We start from the raw sequence: 21,923 nt of genomic DNA on the forward strand, positions 1-21,923 counted from the left end.
GCAAAAATTTATGGGGGCTCACAAGGAAAGGAAATAAGTGATGGATCCTTCTTCCCCTTCCCCAATGCAGAAGCTGGCACTTGCAGGTAACACACCAGCAGTTTGTTTCCATCACCAAGGACTAAGCTGGAACAAAGGTTAAATAGCTGCTTGGCAAGTGCAGAACAGCTCGGAGGGGCCTCTCAGAGCTGGACCTACATTTTAGGGGAATGATGGTTTTAGTTCTTATCCTTCCCCTTTAAAAAATAAAATAAACCCCACACCAAAAAAAAAAAAAAAACTAAACAATTAACACCACACCAAAAAACAAGCTGGTTTTAAGGGTAAGTTCCCTGTCCCTGTGAAATACACCTTAGTGCACTTTGTCTAGCTGATTTAATTTAATCCCTAGAAAGGTAATTAGATGTTGAAAAATGCCACTGCATGGTCTCCCAAACCCTTTGCTGCAGCATCAGCTGTTTTAGTAAGCGCGCTTGATATGTCCTCACTAAGAGAGGAAAGTCCTGTGGGCAAAACACAAGTACACCACCTTTAGATTGACCCTCCAAAAAACTAAAATGCACAGAACAAATGGTGCTTACCCATTAAAAAGGGTGTTGGGTTTTTTTAAGTAGTTGAACATTCAGTAAAGATAGCTCATTCAGTAAAGTGGCTCTTAAAACAGTGGCTGGACTATATTAAAAAGGTTTTATTGCAATTATACATAAGTTACAGGAATTCTAGAAATACATAAAGCTTCAAGGACCATTTTCCTCCAAGCAATTAAGGCAACTGGATGCAATCTCTCTTTAATCTAATATAAACAGCAAATGGATATTTTACTAGCCATGGATGAAACAAAGTAGAAAAACCTAAGATCACAGATCTAAATTGGCAGAACAGAATGCAGCTTTTTTGTGTCTATATTTGGCAGAAATTCAGTGGCTAATTACAGTGTACACCAATAAAAATGCATCTATTAGAAAAATACAGAAAAATAACAGGCAAAAATTTATCTGAACCAAAGACATTATAAAATCTGAGCCTCAAGGAAATTTTAAGTTGTGCAGTCTGAAAAGGAGCAGCTAAGCTATTCACTACAGCTGAAACACATTACCGTTTTTGCCCATATTTAAGAGTAATCTAGCCTCACTTCCTTCTCTGTCTAGTTGAGAAGCAGCACTAGATAAAGAAATTCTCTCCTTGCCACCATATGCAGTTGAAAGATTGGCTTCAGCAGCATATGGCCAATTCTAGGTTACCCAGAGAATAAATTTCACATTAATTCTGATAAAAAAATGAAGCTATTTTCATAGTTTTAAGTGAATTTACTGATCAAATGTAAACTTTGCTCTGAAATATCATTTCTACTTAAAAATAAGAGAAGCTGTTGCAACATTAAAGTCAGACTTTCCAATTAAAATCATAACCAATAGCCTCTTTTTAAAGTATATAATTAACAGCAAAATATAAACAAGTACTTTACTAATATTCTGCATACCCCAAATAACTCCACATGCAAGTTTTATCACTACAATGCTTTCGTTGGTAATCATTTCTCCTCAGTACTAATACAGTCCCAGTATCAGTGTAATAAAAACCACTGCCATTTAATTCTGCACTTCAGGAAAATCAGTTCCTCAAACTGTTTTGCCCTACATTGAGAAATCAAAGCATTTCGTGACTCTAATTTTAACAGGTAAAAAAATCTCCATGCAATAAGCAAACAAAAAACCCCATCAGATTCAAGTCTGTCATTAAAACAAGTGTTTAAAAAAAATAAACAGTCAAATTATTTTTCTTTAAAGATAACCAAGTTACAGAGTTAAGGCCCAAGCAGAAACATTGGGAGTTTAATTAACACAGTAAACTCTCAAAAGCAATATAGTGTTCCTTTCTCAAACTTTATCTTAGCCTTTGAATCTTACTAAGTCCTTACAACTGTTGACCTGTTATCCTCTACAGTTGTTGAGTTAGCACCCATTCTCTTCAAGTATGGGCCGGGTTTTTTTGTTGTATTTAAGCTTGCAGGCAACTTTTAGATTTTATTTTTTTTTTTAATTTCCACAGGCACTTTATTTACAAAAAAAACCCCACTCTCCTTATCAAAAGAATATTGAAAATATTTGAAAGTTCTGAGTTTGACTAGTGTACTGACAAAAACGTTTCTGTAACTCAGAGCAGCTAATGCAAAAAAGCCTGCTCAGTCAAGTGCATGTTGCATGCTTGCAAAATTTTCATTTTTGCAAGGCATTTAAACATGCACCCATTTGTCTCTTAATATTTCTGTAAATATTGCACTTTTTTGGTAAATTAAAAAAGACAACCAGTTTTCTTCAAAGCATCTAGTAATTAAGAGATAGAAAAGTTACATTTCAATGTGGCTTAGAACTGTTACGGATGACTTTGTTCTATCTTTGTCTCTTCCAAGTCTCCTACTGCTAAAGCAAGCGCTGAGAAGTAGGAAGACACAATACAGACTATCATTACTGGACTATCCATCTTCAGTCAACAAAAACACCTAACTTTTACCCTAGATGGTGGGTTTGTTTCCTCTTTAAGTGACATTACTCTAGACCTGGAATATTCTTTGCATCGACACAGAAGTCCTATAAAACAGATCTTAGAGAAGCCTGTTTATTTCTTGAAGTACTAGGTGCAAGTGATTCCAGAGCCATCTTCCAGTATATGAAAGGTGGCGGTTTAGTGACCAAAACCTCAGGGTGCCACGACTTTAGAGCACAGGAAGGGTGCTGCAGTGTTGCAGACAGTACACGCACCCGGCTCATTTGCCAGTGTGTACCTGGACATGGCACCCATTCCACGTGTTCATGTCTCCCTATCAATTAAGAGCATCATACTTATTTCAGACTTGACTATAGTAGGATTTCCAAATGTGTTATAGGCAGACACCTTTACAACTGCAAGTTGAGAAGCAAGGGGCCTTTAACAAGAACTAAAGGCTTTGGATTCTCCATAGGGAGAAAACATAGGTACTGCTGCCCAAAGATGCCTCTTGAAGATTTAGAAGTGCATTGTCCTTCATTATATGCAATGTAAAATCATAAGCAAAGGGGGGGGAAAAAAAGCACAACAATATCTTCTGCAACAGCAGGCACAAGATAGTTTTTCATCTTAAGAGAAGGTTGCTAGTGAAGCTGTAAAGCAAAGTTAGAAAATTGCTTTGCTGTTCCACAATCTAAACAATCCTAGTTTAAGGCTCTCCCATGTGTTTTTACAGTGTTCTACAATTAATTGCCTTGATAATTATGTCAAGTTTCACTTCTGTTCTTTAGATATGGTTATGGGGTTGTGTTCCTTCACAAATTTGTTTTTCAGAAGTTTAAGGAAGAGATAGATCTACACTGCATAATGAGTGTTGTCCTCATGCAGTTTTGTCCATTTCACATCCTCTCTTTCTGTCTCCAAGGCTTCAACAATTATGATGTCAGAGAATTTTTTTTTTTTTTTTTAACTATTAGTCTATGCCTTAATCCTACCCAATACAATTCTTATATTTTAGACCAAGTTTCAGAAGATTAGCTATCCTAAGCATGTATGAAAATTTAATTTTGGACATGTAGTCTAGACCCATATACACTCCTAACATTTTCCTGCATTAAAAATACTTACTGTAATATTTTGCTGTTTTTATATAAACAGAAATAGAAAAGGGTCATAGTTCTATAAAAAGAATTTGGAACATGCTTAAAATGTAGAGAAATTTTGCTTTATTGAAAAGGTGTCACAACAGCTTTCCTTAATGTTTATGGGTAAGAAGAGAATACCAGCTCTTGCTATTTTTTAAGAGATCATTAGCACCATAAATGGACATAGGTTTTTGATTTTTAAAGATGTGTATGGTCATATAAGTAGTCCAACAAAGTACTGCATTTGTTAGTACAGAGGCTGACCATAAAAAGTTTCGATTTGTATGTGCTGAGTAAACCACATAGGACAATTTCTTTAACATGTTTTTACCAAATTCATGGTCAACAGTGCAATTGATCACGACAGATAGCACCTTTGGAGATAAAAGCTACAAGATGCTCACATTATTGCTTTTTTTAAAGAAAAAAAAAAAGTACAGCTAGTGCAATAGGTTTTTTGTTTTTGTTTGTTTGTTGTTTTTTTTTTTTTTTTTTTTTTTTTTACACAGTGAACATAGATTGCAACATCTAAGTAACAACTCTAGTATCTCATGGTATACACCAAACCACAACACTGAGTTGTCATCCACTTAACCAAAATAGCTGACATGCTAGAAAGTGTTATCCCGAAAGTTTCACATCATAAAAGCCAACTTTTGCTAATTATGAACAATTTATGTAAAAATTAGGCCCAGTTTGCAAACATTAGTAGAAACTACAGCACAAAAGGTCTCTAAGTAGTATAATTTGTTATTGTAGCGTTATGCTGTACATTGTTTGTAGAACTGGACCCTAAAGCTATATATATAAAAAAAGGCCACATATTAGCTCCTTATCATGCAAGCACTACAGCATCCCTGTATTAGCATCTAGGGTTCCTCAGCAGCCAACGGCTTTTCTTGCCTAGTTTTTCCCAGGTTGGATACATAGCTCCAATTAACGTACAGAGCTACAGATTCAACCTAGGAGAAGTCATGGAAGAAAAGCTGTCAGCCAGTGAGAATGAAACCATGTTGCAGTTAAAAAGAGTGACATCCTGTACTGTTTTTACAGAAGTCTTTGGGAGCTCTCCTCAAAGTCACATGGAAAGCACAAGAACCACAGCCATCAAACCATTATTTCCTCTTTTACTTTCAGGTTCCTTGGCGTGTCCCTGACCTCACAAAACAACCAGAATTTATCTTTTTCACATCTCACACATGCTATCCTGAATCAGGAAGATAAACACAAATTAACATACTAAACATTTAAAGAGCAAGAATTGATTCCTGAGATAAAAAGTATTCCCAAAGATGTTAGGTTTTGTACTTGAAAATAATTTCAGGTTTCAAATTGGGCAAAGATGTGTCTCATGAGAATCCCATTTGGCTTTAGTGTTAATTTTGGAGCCTTCTCAAACGTAAATCCTACTCATCTGTACTGAGCCATTTAGAAAAGGCAGTTAATAGAAGCAAATAAAGTTAAGACAGGAGCCCAAAACAGCCTAGGCTAAAGCATAAGCAGTATTTTGAGTGGCAACAAACTATGAAAAAAGTGGAATGTAAAAGCAGTTTTTATAGGAGTAGCAAAGTACAGATGACAAGTAACTCAAAATGGAAGAGGGGCTGGAGTTTAGCAGTATTGTATAAGGTCCATATACAAACACTTCACTGGTAGAAGCAGGGAGATAAGTTTCCTCTTGATATGCACAGCACTCCTGCCATGTCTAATTTAAAAAACAAAACAAACACCACAAACCAATAATAATAGCAATAACAATAATTTAAAAAGAAAACAGACCCACTAATTTTAAATGTAACTCACATGCTTGAAGAAACACCACATAATATACCCCATTGAATTAGAACTCTGATGACTGGTTTTACAGTGGTCTCCCTTTTCAGCCCTTTCATAGTTTTCTAGTTTGTTAGCCATCTTCACTACACTTTTTAGCTATTACCACCTTTGGTACTGGTGCCCTCAGCCTGAAAGGAGCTTCAAAGGATGAGCAGTGATGACTCACAACCTACTATGCAAGTACAATCTAGTTTATCTTCACAGAGAAGCCTCTGTGTACTGCATCCGATACTGCATATGCTGCAGAGACCCCTCTCCACACACGTCCCTGCACGGTGCCTAGGTCCCCATCTGCTCAAGGTGCCTTTACTTCAGTCTAGTTTCTGATCACTTTTCCTTTTATTAAAAAAATACATAAATAAAAAAAAACAGAAGACACCTTCAGACACATTTCAGCAAAGTTATTTTTGTGAAAATTAATCTTAATTGTCACAAAGGAGATTCTGCTGTAGTAAGTCTTTGCAGTTCCACAAATGCTACCCTCCTAAAGACCTTAATGCAGAGGGCAAATACAAGAGCTGAAGTTAATATTATATAGGCATAGCTTGAAAGAAGCGTATTTCTGCTAGAAGAAACCCACACGTAGAGGCTGTAAAAACACCTTAGCCACTGTATACAATGGATCTACATTTTTTCCATTGACATTTACCAGAACTAAAACCAGTTATGACTAACCATACAGCAAGTAAAGGATAAAAAACACTCCTCATCTAGGGAAAGGACGGGGCCGACCAATACAGAACCATCTGAAAAAGACAGAATGCTAAATATAATGGTATAACACAGCATCTTTTTTCCACAATAGTATGGATAAGACTGCCTGTAGCACACAGGCAATAGCATTTGAATTCAAAAAGGGACAAACTACTTACAGCAAGAGCTGGTTTGCCCTCTCTTCCTCCCTGGGTTGCATCTCTAAGTTAAAGGTTAGCCCACAGCAAACAGCCACAGAAAACAAAGCTTCTCATGGTATTTGCTAAACTCCCAAGTCCTTAGGAATTAAAAATATTTTCATTGAAAACAAGTAAAATCTTCCTGAGTTTTTAAGCGCTAATTTTAACCTGGAGAGAAGATCTCCTCAGCAGCAGTATTTTAAATACACACTAGAGACCCAATATCATTACTTCATCTTAAAATATTAGTCAGGCATTCTAAGGTGTTCTGTTAGGAAAGATTATCCAGTGAAATAAGAGATGAGTTTAGAACAAGAATTTTCTCCTACAATATTAAGGTTACCCATACCTAGCCCAAAATAATTATGTGCTACTTTTTAGGTTAGAAAGATTTAATCAAATGGTTACATCCATGGAAAGTTGAGCTAACCAGAAAAAGCTTCAGTATGTTTTAAGCACTGCAGCACTTTCTTCTTGTTATAGAAACCATTAGTGACAGCTTGGAGGAAGAGCTTTTGACAATTTGCTAATCATATTTAAATATTTTAAAATCTCCAAGCATCTCACTGAGTTGGGGTTTATTTTTAGATTCTAAGTTACAGATGAGAACCAGCACAATCCACAGCACAAGACATATGTCTGTACTGTAGAGTAAGTTCTTAATACTGCCTGTTTCCTTATAGGTTTTTTGCAGCACTACTACACATAAAAAATTTAATTCTACATTACTCAGAAGTTAGGTATAGCTGTAGCTCAATTTCATGTAAAAAGCAATATATGACCACTATCTACTTCGATGTTTTCATCTTCCTTTTTCTTATAAATACTAGAACAAAAGCCTTTGTCTCCATTCTCAGTTTCTCGATGCAATTTATTATTTTTTTTTTTAGGCACTAGAAACATCATAAAGCATATATGAAGGCCAACATATGCAAAATTACTTCAGTGGCACACTAGGATATTTTTCTCATGTGCACTTAAGCAGCATCACTCATTTGAATGATGTCCAACAGAAGTTATTTATTTTTAAGACCTTTTTTCAGTAACTGAATTTAAGACATTGATTTTACAATGCCTGCTATAGACTTAAATTCGGAAGTGTTCAATCTTACAGTATCGCTCTAATTTTGTGTGCCTATAGAAGACTTCTAGGTAAGTCCAAAATACATGTATTGTAAAAACATCAAGATGACAATGGAGTTTTACAGCTGTTAAGTCTGCCAGTAGGAAAAAATAGTTCCAGTACCTCTGATAGATTGGACATGTTTTTAGAATTACCCCATGAATCTTTAAGATCATTTCTTTAAGTTAAAAAAAATAGAAGAAAAAAGCAGTGGAAAAGTTAAAGTAAACAGAAAGACTTCACCTTGCACTGAATTTAATGGATCTGGTCTCTAGAACTGTAAATCATACTTCATATCTACTGAAATGCAAAAAGGAATTTGGATTAGTACCAAAGAACTAGGATAAATTGTCCAGCCAGATGTTACTGATGGGAGAAAGCCAGAGTTTGAACAGATTCCAATTTAAGATACAGATAAGTGGATTTGCAATAATCTAATTAAGACAATTCTCTCTCATCTCTTAAAATACTTCCCAGTTCTATCTCTGTTACTGAGCTTACTGAGCTTTATTTCTCTATTACATGAAGGTCACGTATCTTAACATAAATACAGTCTTGGTTTGTTTTTTTTTCCTTCCTTCTCTCCCCTCTTTTTTTTTTTTTTGAAGGAGGGAAGCAAATCCAGTACCAGAGTTCATAGTAACATTCAGCACAGCTCTTTTTGCTGCTACCCCAACTGTAGCTATCTTTCCAAGAAAACAGCAGTGAATAATTAACATTTAGTACCATTTATGTCCACATGGGAGTGCTAAGCACCTACCATAAAAACATCAGTTTACAGTGGTTTCAAGTATATGTTAATAATTTCTGGCATTGGAATAAGCATCTGTAGTACGACCACGTAGCAACACATTTCTTTAAATGCTCATGTTAACCTTTTAAATCCAGGCTTAAATTTAGGTTAGGCATTTAAAAAAGCTTGTTTCATAAATGCAAAGCACCCAACAGCATCTAAGTCAAACCAACAGGCAGGTCTACAAGTATAGTGCCTCTAATTTTAAGTGTCAGGGAATTTCAACACATAAATGCTCTTCAGTAGAGAGAAGGAGCTCTTTTTTTTAAAGTCACAGTACAGGTGCAGCTCATGTGACATCTGTAAGAAAAATTATTTTTGTAACTCCAGGAAAAAAATAATTACAGTGACATACTGCAAACCACTAGGCATCTACAGCCCAAATAACCCTGCAATCAAGTGATCAGTATATTATGTGAAGTTTAAGTTTCTCCTGTTCTTTTTAGCCACTGCAATTCTTTTTCCTCTTAGGATGAAACCATGTTTTCAGCTTCACAGTATTTATATACAATGATCTCTCAGTTCTTAAAATTAATAAGTTTTATGTACCAGCTATGGTTTGTATTGGATAAACTACTATAGCAGTAAGCACTAGCATATACCATTACTCACCCCATTTCATCACCTCACATATAGGCTTATAAAGTCTTCAAATACATCTATGTCATTCAAGTTTGCAAAAGCAATTTAAAGCTATTGACATAGTAGAGAAGTAGGGCTTTCTGCTAATTAAACACACACACTATTTTGAGGTCTTTAATACAATGGAGAAGACTTAAGCACTTAAGGAAGGGCCAAGCCAGAACAGGAATCAAGTATTTTGAGCTAGGGCTGCCATTTAAAAACTTTCCTTTTGTATTACAATAGAAGTTTCTATCAAATTCAGCAGTAGAATGACAGCTCACACCGCCCAACAAAAGCATAATGTTGAATTGGTTCTATTTCATCACTTCCATATTTTTTCCTTCCAGAAATAGAAATAAATGTAAAAAAAACAAACACCTCATCCTGCATGAAGAAATTCTACTTTGCAGATATATTACAGAAATCCCACTGAGATGTGGTGGTGGTTATGCAGACAAATCAGCCACCAGATGAAAACCACTATTTAAGCTCCTTACTGGAACGCTTTTCATTACGTTATTTTCAAGGCATCGTTACCACTAATGAAATTCATCCACAATTTCTAAGAGATAGTGTAATTCCAAGTGACTTGACCTGACTGTATTTAAGATATCACAAAGCTTAGAATTCAGCTTAAAAAAAAAATATTATGCTCTATGAAGTAGTATTGATATAACAAGTATCTTGGGAGATTTACAGACTGACATGGAGCAGCTTCGTTTGTATGATACAGAGAAAGGACTTTTGTATAAATGTTTTGATACTGGCTTTTTAGCAGCTCAAGGTCTGCCAGGAGCAAGCAAATGAAAACATAGGTATGCCCATACACACACAACTTCCAGGGGCATGTTATAGGTCTCTAAGAAGCCTATTTTAAATAACAAAAGCAAACATCAGCAGAGTTTCTTTCTTAGCTAAATTTTACCAAGGATGTATTGTAAGGAATGTTGTTTATTGTATTACTTTGATAACGCACAAAAATATTTGAAATGCACATTAATAATATTCTCATGTACAACTCTTAACAACTGATCCCCTTAACTGAAAAAAATTGTATTTGAATACTCTATTGCATTTTATAACTTTAACTGGACTTTTTAAAAAAAGTTGTCATTATTTAAACTGTGTTCACACTTGTCACTCAGTTCAAGACATTCTTAAAATAAGCAGCATTTCCTTTATGTTAGTATCACTTTAACACTTAATGCAGTTTTGTCTTTGCTATCAGGTTTTACTGAAGATTTGAAAATAAAATGAGTTAACTGCAAAAATTAATACAGAACATGAAGGGTTAAACATGGTAAGCTAATTTTATACTTTACTTTCCCAACAATACAAAACAATGAAAACCAACAAGAAACAGGTAGCTGTTGATCTCTGGTTTTGTTACATGTTTGCCATGGTAATTTCCCCACATTCTCAGCCAACTTTCTTAAATAGCCATTTTAATTGGACTGAAACCCTGGAAAAACACAGGAATCTGCATGTGAGTTCTACCATAGGATTGTTTAATATGAAATGGTTTCAGGTAATAGTTGAAGAAATGCTACTGTTGTAGGTATTCACCTTGGCACTTTGGGGTTTGTTTTGTTTGTTTGTTTGTTTTTTGTTTGTTTGTTTTGGTTTGTTTGGGTTTTTTTAAACTAAGTCACAGACACATGGGCCAACAGGTAAAAAAGAAATTCAGTGCAGAACTATGGCTCCCAAGCAAGCTTGCTACATAGTTTCAGCAAGAGATAGCTACTAAAATTAAAAGTTTATTTTAAATATAGCCCCATTTTGGACCTGTCCTTGCATTCCTCAAGCAGGTGAGATCTGTAGGACATTTGCCTGAATTAAGAACTTTATGATCACTCTTTCCAGTAAGTAGTTCTGTGTAGTTAAACGCATACTAAACAGCAGTGTGTGCTTTTGTGTGTATATGCATGTACATACACCGATAGGCACTGTATAGCTATATACACAAGGCCAAACTGCAATTAAAGATTTAGACTTTGAAACTGTGTCCTTTTTTAAAAACAAAATTTTAGGCTCCTTGAGCTCTGATGTTAGCAGCTATTCCTAATTTGCAAAGTCATCAGGTAGCACAACAGTTTAAATATAAAATTACTAATAAAAATGTAAAAATTGGTATATAGTAGAATATATGGGAGATAATGGTGGTAAGTAGTATTTTAGGGTCATAAGATATTAATACCCACAGAGTGTAAAAATTAGTCAAGACTCGCTTCCAGCTGTACCAGTCACACAAAGGCCTTACCTTCATTAGCAAGAATAATGAAACACACCACTTCCCACAATTGTGTTGTTTTGTTTTCTTTTTTATATACCTCAATATGCCAATATCGTGCCTTTACATTTTAGCATGTTTCTGCCCTTATGCACTCCAGAACTCTGAAGATGAGATTTTTGGGTGCTTCTGTGGATGAGTGATAGTTAGTAATGAAAGTGTTAATGTGGTCTTTGGCACCTCTATCTCATTAGTAAAGCAAAGTCCTGCTCCATTTTTTCTTTAATAAAAAAATCCCATCAGCGGTGCATTCCATTAGCACTGAAGAGTAGAATAGGTCTGTACAGCCTGACGATAGAAAAACATATGAAATGGCAATACACGCGTCTACAGTTGTCTTTCCCATCAATTGCACAGAAGCTTGGTCCACTTCTTCAGTTACAGTGTAGTCCTCAAAAACTTTGGTTACAGCATTAATGTTTTGGTAAAAAAAAAAAAAAACAAACACACAACCGAAAAACAGAGCAGATGCTTTCCTTCTTCAGGTAGACTTTTCATTGTCCTCTCCTGTCTTCTGAACCCGTGAATACTTTTTGCATGAAGATTTGAAGCAGCTGGGAGGCCAAGATATCGGCCAGGAAAAGCTGCAAGGAACAGAGCCTTGCACATTCTTCTCAAAGAAATAAAATATTGGATACCACCATGCTCGAGAGAGAAAATTTGTCTGCGAAGAAACCTTTAAAGTCTGTATTTGGCACAAGTAGGTAAAGAGAAAAAGGAAACAGACAATCAGTTTAAAGCATTATAATAGATTACACTGAGTCAAGACAACTACAAAAATGAAATATATTTGCACGCATTTCTGCAAAGATGAGGTGCATTTAGCCTAGAAAAAAAAAGGAGCATTAAGATAGCGTATACATGACAGTCCAAATGTATACTACAAACTGAGCATCTAACACAAAGGGATGCTTTATTGCTGTATAAAATTTAGGGAGATGAAGCACTGACTTTGAACACGAGTCCTTTCAGGCATGTAATGTTTCCATTGATGACTAGTAGTTGAAAACTAGATTAAAATGGCTTGAGAGCTATGCTCCTACTTGAAAGTGCTCCTGAAACAACTGCACCGGATTCCTTTGAACAACGTACTTTTAGCAACGCTTACAAAACTGTCACTAGACTTTTATCATGGTCTAGGTAATTAGGTTGATCGGAAGTTTTATTACTAAGCTACTGTTTAGACATAAGCTTAGACAACCAAGGGCTATTCTATACAGTCACTACAGCAATAAAACTTTGAAGTTCAAAAAAAGGTTTTTAAGTCAAAATATCGGGAATTTCAAAAATAACTTTATAAAAAATAGATTTTGAAATAACTTAGTAACAGGCACAGATCAAAAAATCCATTAATCTATTAAATATTTACTTAAACCACAGTGAAGTGAAACTCCTTGCACAGTTTGTTTAAACTTCAGTATGGAACCTCTATTTTTATTCTGAAATTAAGAACTAATTTTGACCTTTGAGCATTATTAACAAATGCAGGCTATACGTTGGTTCTAAAGGTATTTGTCACTCACCTTTTCATTAGCCATTGAGTGGTACCACCAGAAAAGCCGCGTGGTGATATAGTAAGCAATGATGACATCTACGGTATAGTGTTCATGAGCAACAAGGATACAAATTATGCCAGCAGCGCTCATTAGCCAGCAGATTAAGTGATACCACCAGAAATGACGTGGTGAATCTGTAAAATAGGGAGGTGATGGGAAAACACACACAAATGAGACATGTGCTAATATAGCAATCCACAAAAAGAAGGGAGAAAGATAAAAAACATGATTTAATTAAGGCTACTAAATTTTAAAACAACTCATTTATACCACACTATTATAAAAACCCTGTTTTGACACAGAAAACCCTAAAGAATTACACAGACTTATTGAGGTGTTCTTACTTTGTAAAATGAACCCAAGAAGAGCTTGCAGTTAGACAGCACTGTCACCCATTTTCTAGCCAAATTAATAAGTTTCCCAGTTAAATCACTTCTAGGGTATGGGGTGATGGGGAAGAGAGAGAATTGAAACAAGACATACACTTTGATTATTTTACTGGAGTGCATTAATCTCTGTTCTTTTTACAGTCTATGCTCAAGTAAACTTATACTCAAGTAAAACGTCTAGAATTAATATAAACTGAGCAGAGATCACAGATTAAACAGGAAAATAAATGCTTATTTTCATGCCTAGGTTTTAACTACTTTGCATGAAACCTCTGTTCTGAGAAACAGAAAACATTGTACAGGGAAGTACAGTATGTAAATTTATACCCTTTCATTAAAGATTAACAAATGGGAGCAAAGCTATTCTTCAAAACGCATTTAAGCCACTTCAGTGGAAAAGTTCCCCTGCCCTTCTTTCCCCATTGAAAAATGCCTTGGGTGTCACAATGGCCATTCATAACTTGTGACAGGCTAACGGGCTTCATTTCACTCGCGGTGGGAGGTTTTGGCGCCCGTTGCCTTGTGGGGCAATGGTCAGCCAGTACTTTCAACACAATACCAGCAAAAAAGCTACTGATCAATAGGCCTACCCAGTAGTAGTTTGAGAGGCCTGTGCTAAATAGTTACTGTAGGAGGACTTAAGTTGTCAGAACAGTAAACTCTCCCCAAAACATTGCAGACAAATCTGTATCTACTAATTAAAAAAAGGAAAAAGACCCAAGCCTGTAAGGAGCCAACTCATCTCCAGAAGCTGATGAAAACAGCCCCAAGCAAGAACGACACACCAAGGCTAAAAGTGTAAATAACTATTCTGGGCAAAAAAGGCTGGAGTGCAGGGGAATAGGTGAAGCAGCAGCAAAGGATGAAAGGAAGAGAAGAGCAGAGCAAAAAATCCACTAAGCCAGAAATAATAACAACCTCAGAATGCATCTTTTGCTGAAAACGTGTCGTCAAAAGAGCAGAAAAGAATGCCATAAGCAACCTCTAATTCAGAGCAATTACAGAGCTTAAGTCCTTGCTCAGATAACATTTTGTAATTATATGGGAGGCAGAAAAAGGAAAGGTATGCATTTCTCATTTATAGAGCACAACTTCACTGAAAAATATGCCTAACAATTAGGCAGCAAAGGGCTTATTACAAGAGTTCGTATGATACAATTCTTCCAACCCCTTATTAAAAGTACATGACTTATACTAGCCTTGAAAATACTGGGTTATCTGCATCTTTCGTGATACTGAAGATATTAAAAAGTGTGTGACCAGCATTAAGCTGCAATAACATACACAAAACAAGGCCAAAAAATTATCTATCATTAGGCTATTTTACTAATACCAGTCCAGTAATTTTTTATGAGTTACACACGCCATTCCCCCAGTAACATACACTTTACACAAAGGACCTAGGCCTAACAATCAGCAGACTATAAATCAGCGTCTTAAATCACTGCTTGGAGAAGACTGTCTCACATCCACAGATCTGAAGTTTCTCATATTAAACAGGCATTTTTATATTGTGTCTTTTGCTTAAGGCGGATTGTAGCACTGCAGCACTTCCTTCCCTCAACATTTTAATAAGACGAAGGCATTCAACTGATGCTGACTAGTCTTATTTTTGTTTCAGTGAGAATCACACATTCCCAGGAGCCAAGCTAACATTTGCATAGTTCGGGACACAACAGTAGGAGAGAAGATTCCAATTCCAAACATGTGAAGTGGAAAGGGAACTCCCCACTATGCATTCATGAGCGGCCAAGTTCCCAGGGTAGAAACATTGCTTACCATGTATCAGATTTAGAAGTTGGTGCTCAGTTCTCCAAGGTTTCAATCAATGCTCTGTGGGTGCAGCACAGATAGATTTTGTCCCCATGCCCCATAGCAATGTAATGCAAAGGGGGAAACCATAACCCCAACTATATCTTCTGTGTGCTTGCTAAATTCTTACCAACTTCAACAGGCATAAGGAGACTAGCAGAAGACATCCCAGGAGCATGATTCAATTTCCCATTGTTTGGAGTAACTGATGTACAGCACACTTAAAAGAAATGACATCGCTTCTTGATGTAGTACAAGTGTGCAATGGCACTGTGCTCAAGCCACAAAATATCCTTAACATCTAAGGCATATCAACATACCAACCTGCACAGAGCTAATCTGCATAATTAACTACAGAATGTTTTGCCCAAAATTTGAATAACCTGTCAATGAATAATGAAAAGCTAGCTTGCTTCAATCAACCAGTAAACTCTCTATTTGAACAAGAAAACTGCATTGAAATACCATTACTTACACTCTTTAATGAACAGGTAGATCAGTGTTAATACCACGGTGTGACCACTGAACAGGAAGTCTCCGCATAAGATGTGTGATCCAGTTATGGATAGACCACCACCAGAAATAAGTCGCAGGATCCTCTGAACCTTTGCCTGAGAATCTCCATTCAGCTAGAATATCAGAGAAAATAAAAAACCAACCAAACAAAAAAACCTTTAAGATACACTATAAGTGACTTGAGTAAACTTCTTGCCCAAACATATGCGGATTCAGGGAGACAGGGAGAAAAGGACACAAATTATCTTCATTTTCTTTGCCTTTCTTTCACATATTCTTAAGCAAATCAGCATGCATATCAAAGTTGACCGGTTCTAAAGATCAGCTTGATAACACTAGCATTCTGTCCATGCTTTCCCAGGCTATTTTAAAATATGCATTGTATGAGAATGAGGCGTGGAACATACTGGAAAGGTAAACATTAAAAATTTGTAAGGTCAGGTATCTCACAATAGCCCTTGACAAAATACATTCAAAACCAGTTTAAATACAGGACAACCCTGCATATTGCTTTTGTCATTCTGTTCAGAGCTGAGAAATGTTTCCACAGGACAAAAACCTCAGACTTGCTTCATTTTGAATTTGGTTACAAACTCAGTCAGGACTTACTCAGGTTTAAAGGTTTGTTGTTTTTTTGGTTTTTTTTGTTTTTTTGGGTTTTTTTGTTTTTTTTTTTGTTTGTTTTTTTTGTTTGTTTTTTTTTTTTAAATCAGCTTTTGATTTCTCATCGATACTAGGCAAACACTCAAGTTTCACCTAGCTGTTTAAAGATTAACTCCCGGGGGAAAAAAAAAGCAAACAAGATAAAGGGATAACTGAGTTTTTCATAATCAGAAAAAATACTCACATGGGACAAGAAAAGAAATCTAGAAGAGCTATCAAGTTTATCCAAAGTCCAAGTAATTAATCCTGTTTTAATGCTAATAAAATACACTTTCAGCAGATACATTTAATTTTTCCTTTGCTTACCCCTTCCTACCCCTCAATACACAGTCTACCACACACAAAGTCATTCCTCAAGCTACTAGAACAAAACAGTTGAATCTTTACAATAGTGGTATGTACATAAATAAAACTTACTCAAATAGATACTGATTCATAAGAAAGTAGTTCATCTACTACATTCCTAAGTTGTCCCAATGTGAAAGAATAAAACTGAACAGACATAATACTGTACCTCAAGATCAATGAGATCCGACCCAGGAAGTGAGAAATTTAACCCCCAAGGAAATTGGCAATATTTTCAGGTTTCAAAATGCTTATCTTCTCAGTGCACAACAAAGTGTTTCTTACTCTCTCAAGTGCACAGTTCTTTCTGTGCAGCCAACACAATACAGTTTGTTCCAAGGCAATTATACATCTACAACTTATTAGCAGCCTAAAATGGCAGTCACAGAACTCCTTGGTGTCACCACCTAACTACACTGCTACAAGATTTTTTAAATATTCTTGTAGAAATATTAGCATGTACATGTTTCTATATGTATCTGATCATTTAAATAGCTGAACTTCTTTTAGTCACATTTATAAATATTTTGCAGGCTGGAAGCAGGGACAGGCAGCTGACTTCAGGTATTGCAACAGCTCTTACCAAAATAGTGTGAGAAACAGGACAAAGCGTATAACACTGTTTTTTTGAAGGGATACTGCAACACAAGCTTGTGTATGAGCCTATGAATTACAATATTGACTTTAGGTATCCTACCATGTAAGAAAAAAAATATTGCTGCAGTCTTAAAGTGATGAGCTTGAGCCTCAGTAGCAAGTTTACTGATTTGGTAGCAGCAGTATGTCAACACAGGTACTCTCCTTGAAAGCATCTTACCTGGAGCAATGACCTGAGGCTCTTTCTGTATCACACAACTTTTGATTTATCATTAGCTATGTTTCTGAAGACATCAATTGAAAGTAATTTGTGTTATTAAATAACACCTGGAACATTAACTTCTGTTTACTCTAATGGCTGTAAGGACTCAGGCAGAGACTAAGGCAAGAATTAGGGAGCAAAGCCTCTTACCTTTGGTGCACACTGAAAATGCATTCCAGGCACAGGTAAGGTGGTAACGTACATAGTAATACAGCGGTACAGATATAAAGTTCCTATTATAAAAAAGAACCTTCGTCCCACTATTGATCTGAAAATAAGGGAAGGGGGGAAAAGAGACTGAGTACAAAGTTCACATGAAGGATATACATATAACAGTTATGGAGCTCTAGCTTTACTAAATCCCTAGAATAAAGGGCATCTCCGCCTCCTGCCCTTCACCACACACTTCTCTAAATCAAGTACTAAAAAGTCTTCCTTCAGGTTTTAGTCTTGCTATCTCATAATAGTCCATAACTACCACAAAGCTCCCACCAGAGCTATCTAACCAATTCAATATGGCCTCAGTCTAACTTAGATGTGCAGTCTCACATAGCGTTCCTCTACTCAGTGACCTTCTCTTTTTAATCCTGTATTACAACAGCATACTCGACTTAAATATGTTGAGTTTAAGCAAATGAAGACAAAGGAAAAAGCTTTAGTCTAGCTGTAGAGGAGAGCGGATTCCTCCTCAAATTTGGATGAGATTTTTTTTTTACATCATCATTATTTCCTCTGTTTAAACATTGCCATGTCAGCAAAAGACACTTGAAAAGCCCAATCACAGAATAAATTTGACTAGTACAACGTAGGTGTCAGAAATTCAGATTTAAAAAGCATTATTCAATAATCAGGAGAAACCTGCGTTCTCATATCCAGCATGGACACCAGAATATTTTGTAAAGAAGTCACCTCTCTGTCATTTTCCTGCCAGCCCGATTTTACAATATTGCTACAGACACTACCATAAGATTTCTTCTACCCAAAGTGAACGAGGGAAACCAATATTGTGAAAACATACAGCAGGGAAAAAAAATAAAGTATAGGTACTTACTTGTATCTAAGAAACAACCACTGGAATATCCATAATCCAACTAATATCATTCCATTTATTTCTGATACAGAAAAAGCCCACGTCACACGATCAATGTAATCAAAAAATTTGTCAGGCAAGGGAGGGCTTAGCTCCTTTGGAGGTACTCTCTCATGGACCACAGTGATCATGACAGTTGTTAGAATCAAGTTGAAGAGAGCATAGACAAAGGCAATGCCTGTTTTCCACCATTCCAGAGGAAATTTGTTCCTAGACTCAGCAGGCATAGCAATCTGGATGTAATCAGGATATTTCTTTGTTGTCTTTCGCAAGCCATTAGACAAGCCCTTTGGTTTGCTAGTGCCATTTTTGTTCTCTTCACTGACTGAAAGAGTAGGTCGTGAGTAGCCATTAGAAGTGTCATTGTTTTGACCCTCCATATGCTCTTCAAGCTTTGCTGTCTCAATGGTATTCATTCTCAAGCTGTATGGCCAAAGCAGCTTTATTAGTGACCAATTTCTGGGCTTTCTAAAGTCTGTTATTCCTTGAAGTCCAACGTTCTTGTTCCTAGATGATTTTTTTATTTCTGTAAAACTCTATAAGTGTCCATTGTGCTTTCACTATTCAGATACTGTAAAGCAAGTCGTGAAAACAAATCTTTCTTCTAGAGCTGTATCATCTGCAAAAAAAAACACACAACAAAAACAGATACTGAGAACCTTCAAAAACAGTAATGAACACTGAACAATACCTTAAAAATGCTTACTCTAAGTTCCATCCAAGTCTACTTACAAATACAGTCAAAAGGCAAACTAGAGAGAGGTGGTTACTGTGAAATAATTCAAGCCAGTTCTTACTCAGTAACTTGATAAATATCTGATCAGTTTTGGAATTAGTAGCAATTTAGGCTTTTTTTTTTTTTTAAAGGACAAGATCCACAGACTTCAATGATCGTGACAACACTTGCTTTGTCAATTATCAGAATTAAGCCTAATCCATGTTTGCAGCAATAGTGAATTTTATATATTGAATTTTATTGTTTAGGGGCATGCCATACAAATTATCTCCTTTTTGACCCTTGGGTTGCTACAGATATTAACATGGTTTGTCCATATAGATCAGGTAATCTTGTTAGTCCAAGGTGATAAGACAGAAAACATAAGGGCACTATAGGATCTCTATAGGATTTGGTTTTGTAAGGCATAAAGTAATTTAGATTCATCAAGAGAATCTACTCAGTGGATAGTTCCATTACTTTTTCATGGATGTAAATGAGCATTTCAACCAAAACAGTAAAAAAAAGAAAAAGAGAGAGAAATGTGTCTACATAGGTAATGTAGTACCCACTAAATAATGGCTGAAATTTCAGAAAACTGAGAAACATACCTCTGGATTAGATTCTTAGTTATAGTAATCTACGTGTAGAACAAACTACAAATGGATCCGTGTTTAGCCTTTAGTTACTTAAAAATATTTCTAAATAGATTTTTTTTTTTTAAACAGGAACAAATAGCAAGATTAATTATCGCCCAGGATTTATTTCAGGCTGCATTTGTCAGTTCAGTAAAGTCTCATTAGATAAAAAAAGGTAAGGGTGCTACCTGAAATAAAAGCCCTCAAAACCAAAAGTAGTCTAGAGAGGAGATATTGCTTTATTCGATGTTGGGCGCTAGGGGAAAAACCCACAAATCTAGCACACCTTACTGGGCATATTCACCCATTATTTATACACAAAATATTCTCATAATTCTGCCTACCTAATACATAACTCCACCTAGGCTTACATATTCATTAGGATGACCAAATAATCTTTTTGCACATACATATCAAATTTTGCTGCGTCGACAAAACACTTCTGCGCAAGCGTGAGTGTCTCAGTGGTCATTTGGATAAGGAGACCCTTCCTCACATTATCCTTTTAAGGTATTGAGTCATCTCAGGACAGTAAAAGTTTGCTGTAAGTTTGCCAACTTCTTGAAGATAATAAGGATGTTCTCTGAAGCAGCCTTAACTCTATCCTAATTAGTATAGGAGTACATACTTGATGTATAGAAGAACCTTGAAGTGATTAACTACTTCTGGTTGTCTCCTCATTATCACTATCTGTAACAGCAGCTCAGTGACTAACTATTTTTACACAGTAAGAAAGTCAGTAATTAGCTATTTTCTCACACAGTAACAAGATTAGTAAGAAACAATAATTTAGAAACAAAACAGAGACCTGTCTTCGGTAACAAGGGCATACGTTTTGTAACAACATTTTCTACAAAGAGAAAAGAAGGCAGTTCACCTGTACAGCACTGACATTGCACTAATCAAAACTAAGGCCATTTCCCCTGTCTTTAAAGTTCTGTGAAACCACCTACTTATAGTTGTGATGTACTTATTTTTATTATTCTGTTCAACTCCTACGGCTAAAGTAGTATTATCATATACAAAGTGTTCAATATCTACCAGCAGATCATAATTATCTCTTCTTAATTGTTCTTCTAAGTAAGAGAAGTTCAACTCTATTACCACCTCAAGTCTCTGCATGCCAACACGGGCTGCCAGAGTTTGCTATGCTGTATGTACAATTAAGTCATAGTGATGGGAACTAGAGCTCCGTAACCATACATCACACAACTTGGCTTAAGAGAAAACAACCTGCTTAGGAAAAATCTGTCCAGTAAGTGATCTCCTGATGGAAAGGACAATATAAAAATCAAAACAGCCTGGAAGGTTGGGTGATTGTATTTTGGTCCCTCCCCAAATAGAGAAGACATTAACATAGCCAACATATAAATCCCACTGATTTCCTGGCTGCTGCTCTTACTGCTGAAAGAGAGAAGGGGTAAAGGTTCAGATCGCAAACACGCAAGATTGATACCGAAAGAGTGAAGAAGCATTTCGAAATTAACTTCTCAGCAGCGTTTCTGAAATCCACTGTCATTAGTTGACCCTCTCTAAATCCCTAATCAACAAGCCTAAGGAAACTGAAACACACATAAGACACCCAAACAACAACTCTCCACCCCCACAAAAAAAAACCCCAACACCCAGGAAAACAAGTGGTCATTCCAGATGCTTTTTCTCCCTCTTACTGATCAGATAGCAAACTCTGCTTCTCAAAGAGAACGGGATGTCACGGGATGTTTAACCCTGCAGCCAGGAAACCACCTCTCTGATGCTTTCTACAACTAAGAATATTCTTTTAGAGCTGCTACAAAAGCAATAGCCTTACTTAAACCTGTAGAACAACGTTCCCATTTTCATAAGCCCTTTTCTTAACACACACATTCTTCTATTCCCTCCGTCTGATAAAGACAAACATATGACAGAATGCTTAAGTGACCGCTTAAAAATACATCTGAACCCATCTAGTTGCTTAAGTTTTGGAACGTAAGTCCACCTTGCACTCACCTACTAAGTCAAGACCCGTCTTCTTAACACAATGTTGCACTTAGCAGTCACTGATGTAGAGATCAGCAATCAAAACCCAATAGATTTTATATCATGCACTGTTGAAACATTTTCAGAATTATGCATTTACTGAAGAACAGAGATGACCACAATAATTAGCAAC

The 21,923-nt window shown here is 36.1% G+C and overlaps 1 protein-coding gene across 5 annotated transcripts in view; it reads right to left on the reverse strand.

Annotated features, from left to right (window-relative positions):
- Nucleotides 1-680: 680 nt before the first annotated feature.
- The window catches only part of SGMS2 (sphingomyelin synthase 2), a 45,721-nt gene continuing 24,478 nt past the window's right edge, over nucleotides 681-21,923 (reverse strand). For all 5 annotated transcript variants that reach the window (XM_063336011.1, XM_063336009.1, XM_063336013.1 and 2 more), the window contains 5 exons: nucleotides 18,380-19,037; nucleotides 17,479-17,596; nucleotides 15,421-15,574; nucleotides 12,712-12,878; nucleotides 681-11,873 (listed from right to left, as the gene is read on the reverse strand). In XM_063336011.1, coding sequence (XP_063192081.1) covers nucleotides 11,670-11,873; nucleotides 12,712-12,878; nucleotides 15,421-15,574; nucleotides 17,479-17,596; nucleotides 18,380-18,834 — 1,098 coding nt within the window. In that variant the 5' untranslated portion in view covers nucleotides 18,835-19,037 and the 3' untranslated portion in view covers nucleotides 681-11,669. The remainder of the gene's footprint in view (nucleotides 11,874-12,711; nucleotides 12,879-15,420; nucleotides 15,575-17,478; nucleotides 17,597-18,379; nucleotides 19,038-21,923) is intronic.

The sequence above is a fragment of the Chroicocephalus ridibundus genome, chromosome 5 (genome assembly GCF_963924245.1).
Source record: "Chroicocephalus ridibundus chromosome 5, bChrRid1.1, whole genome shotgun sequence".
In the NCBI taxonomy this organism is placed as follows: Eukaryota; Metazoa; Chordata; class Aves; order Charadriiformes; family Laridae; genus Chroicocephalus; species Chroicocephalus ridibundus.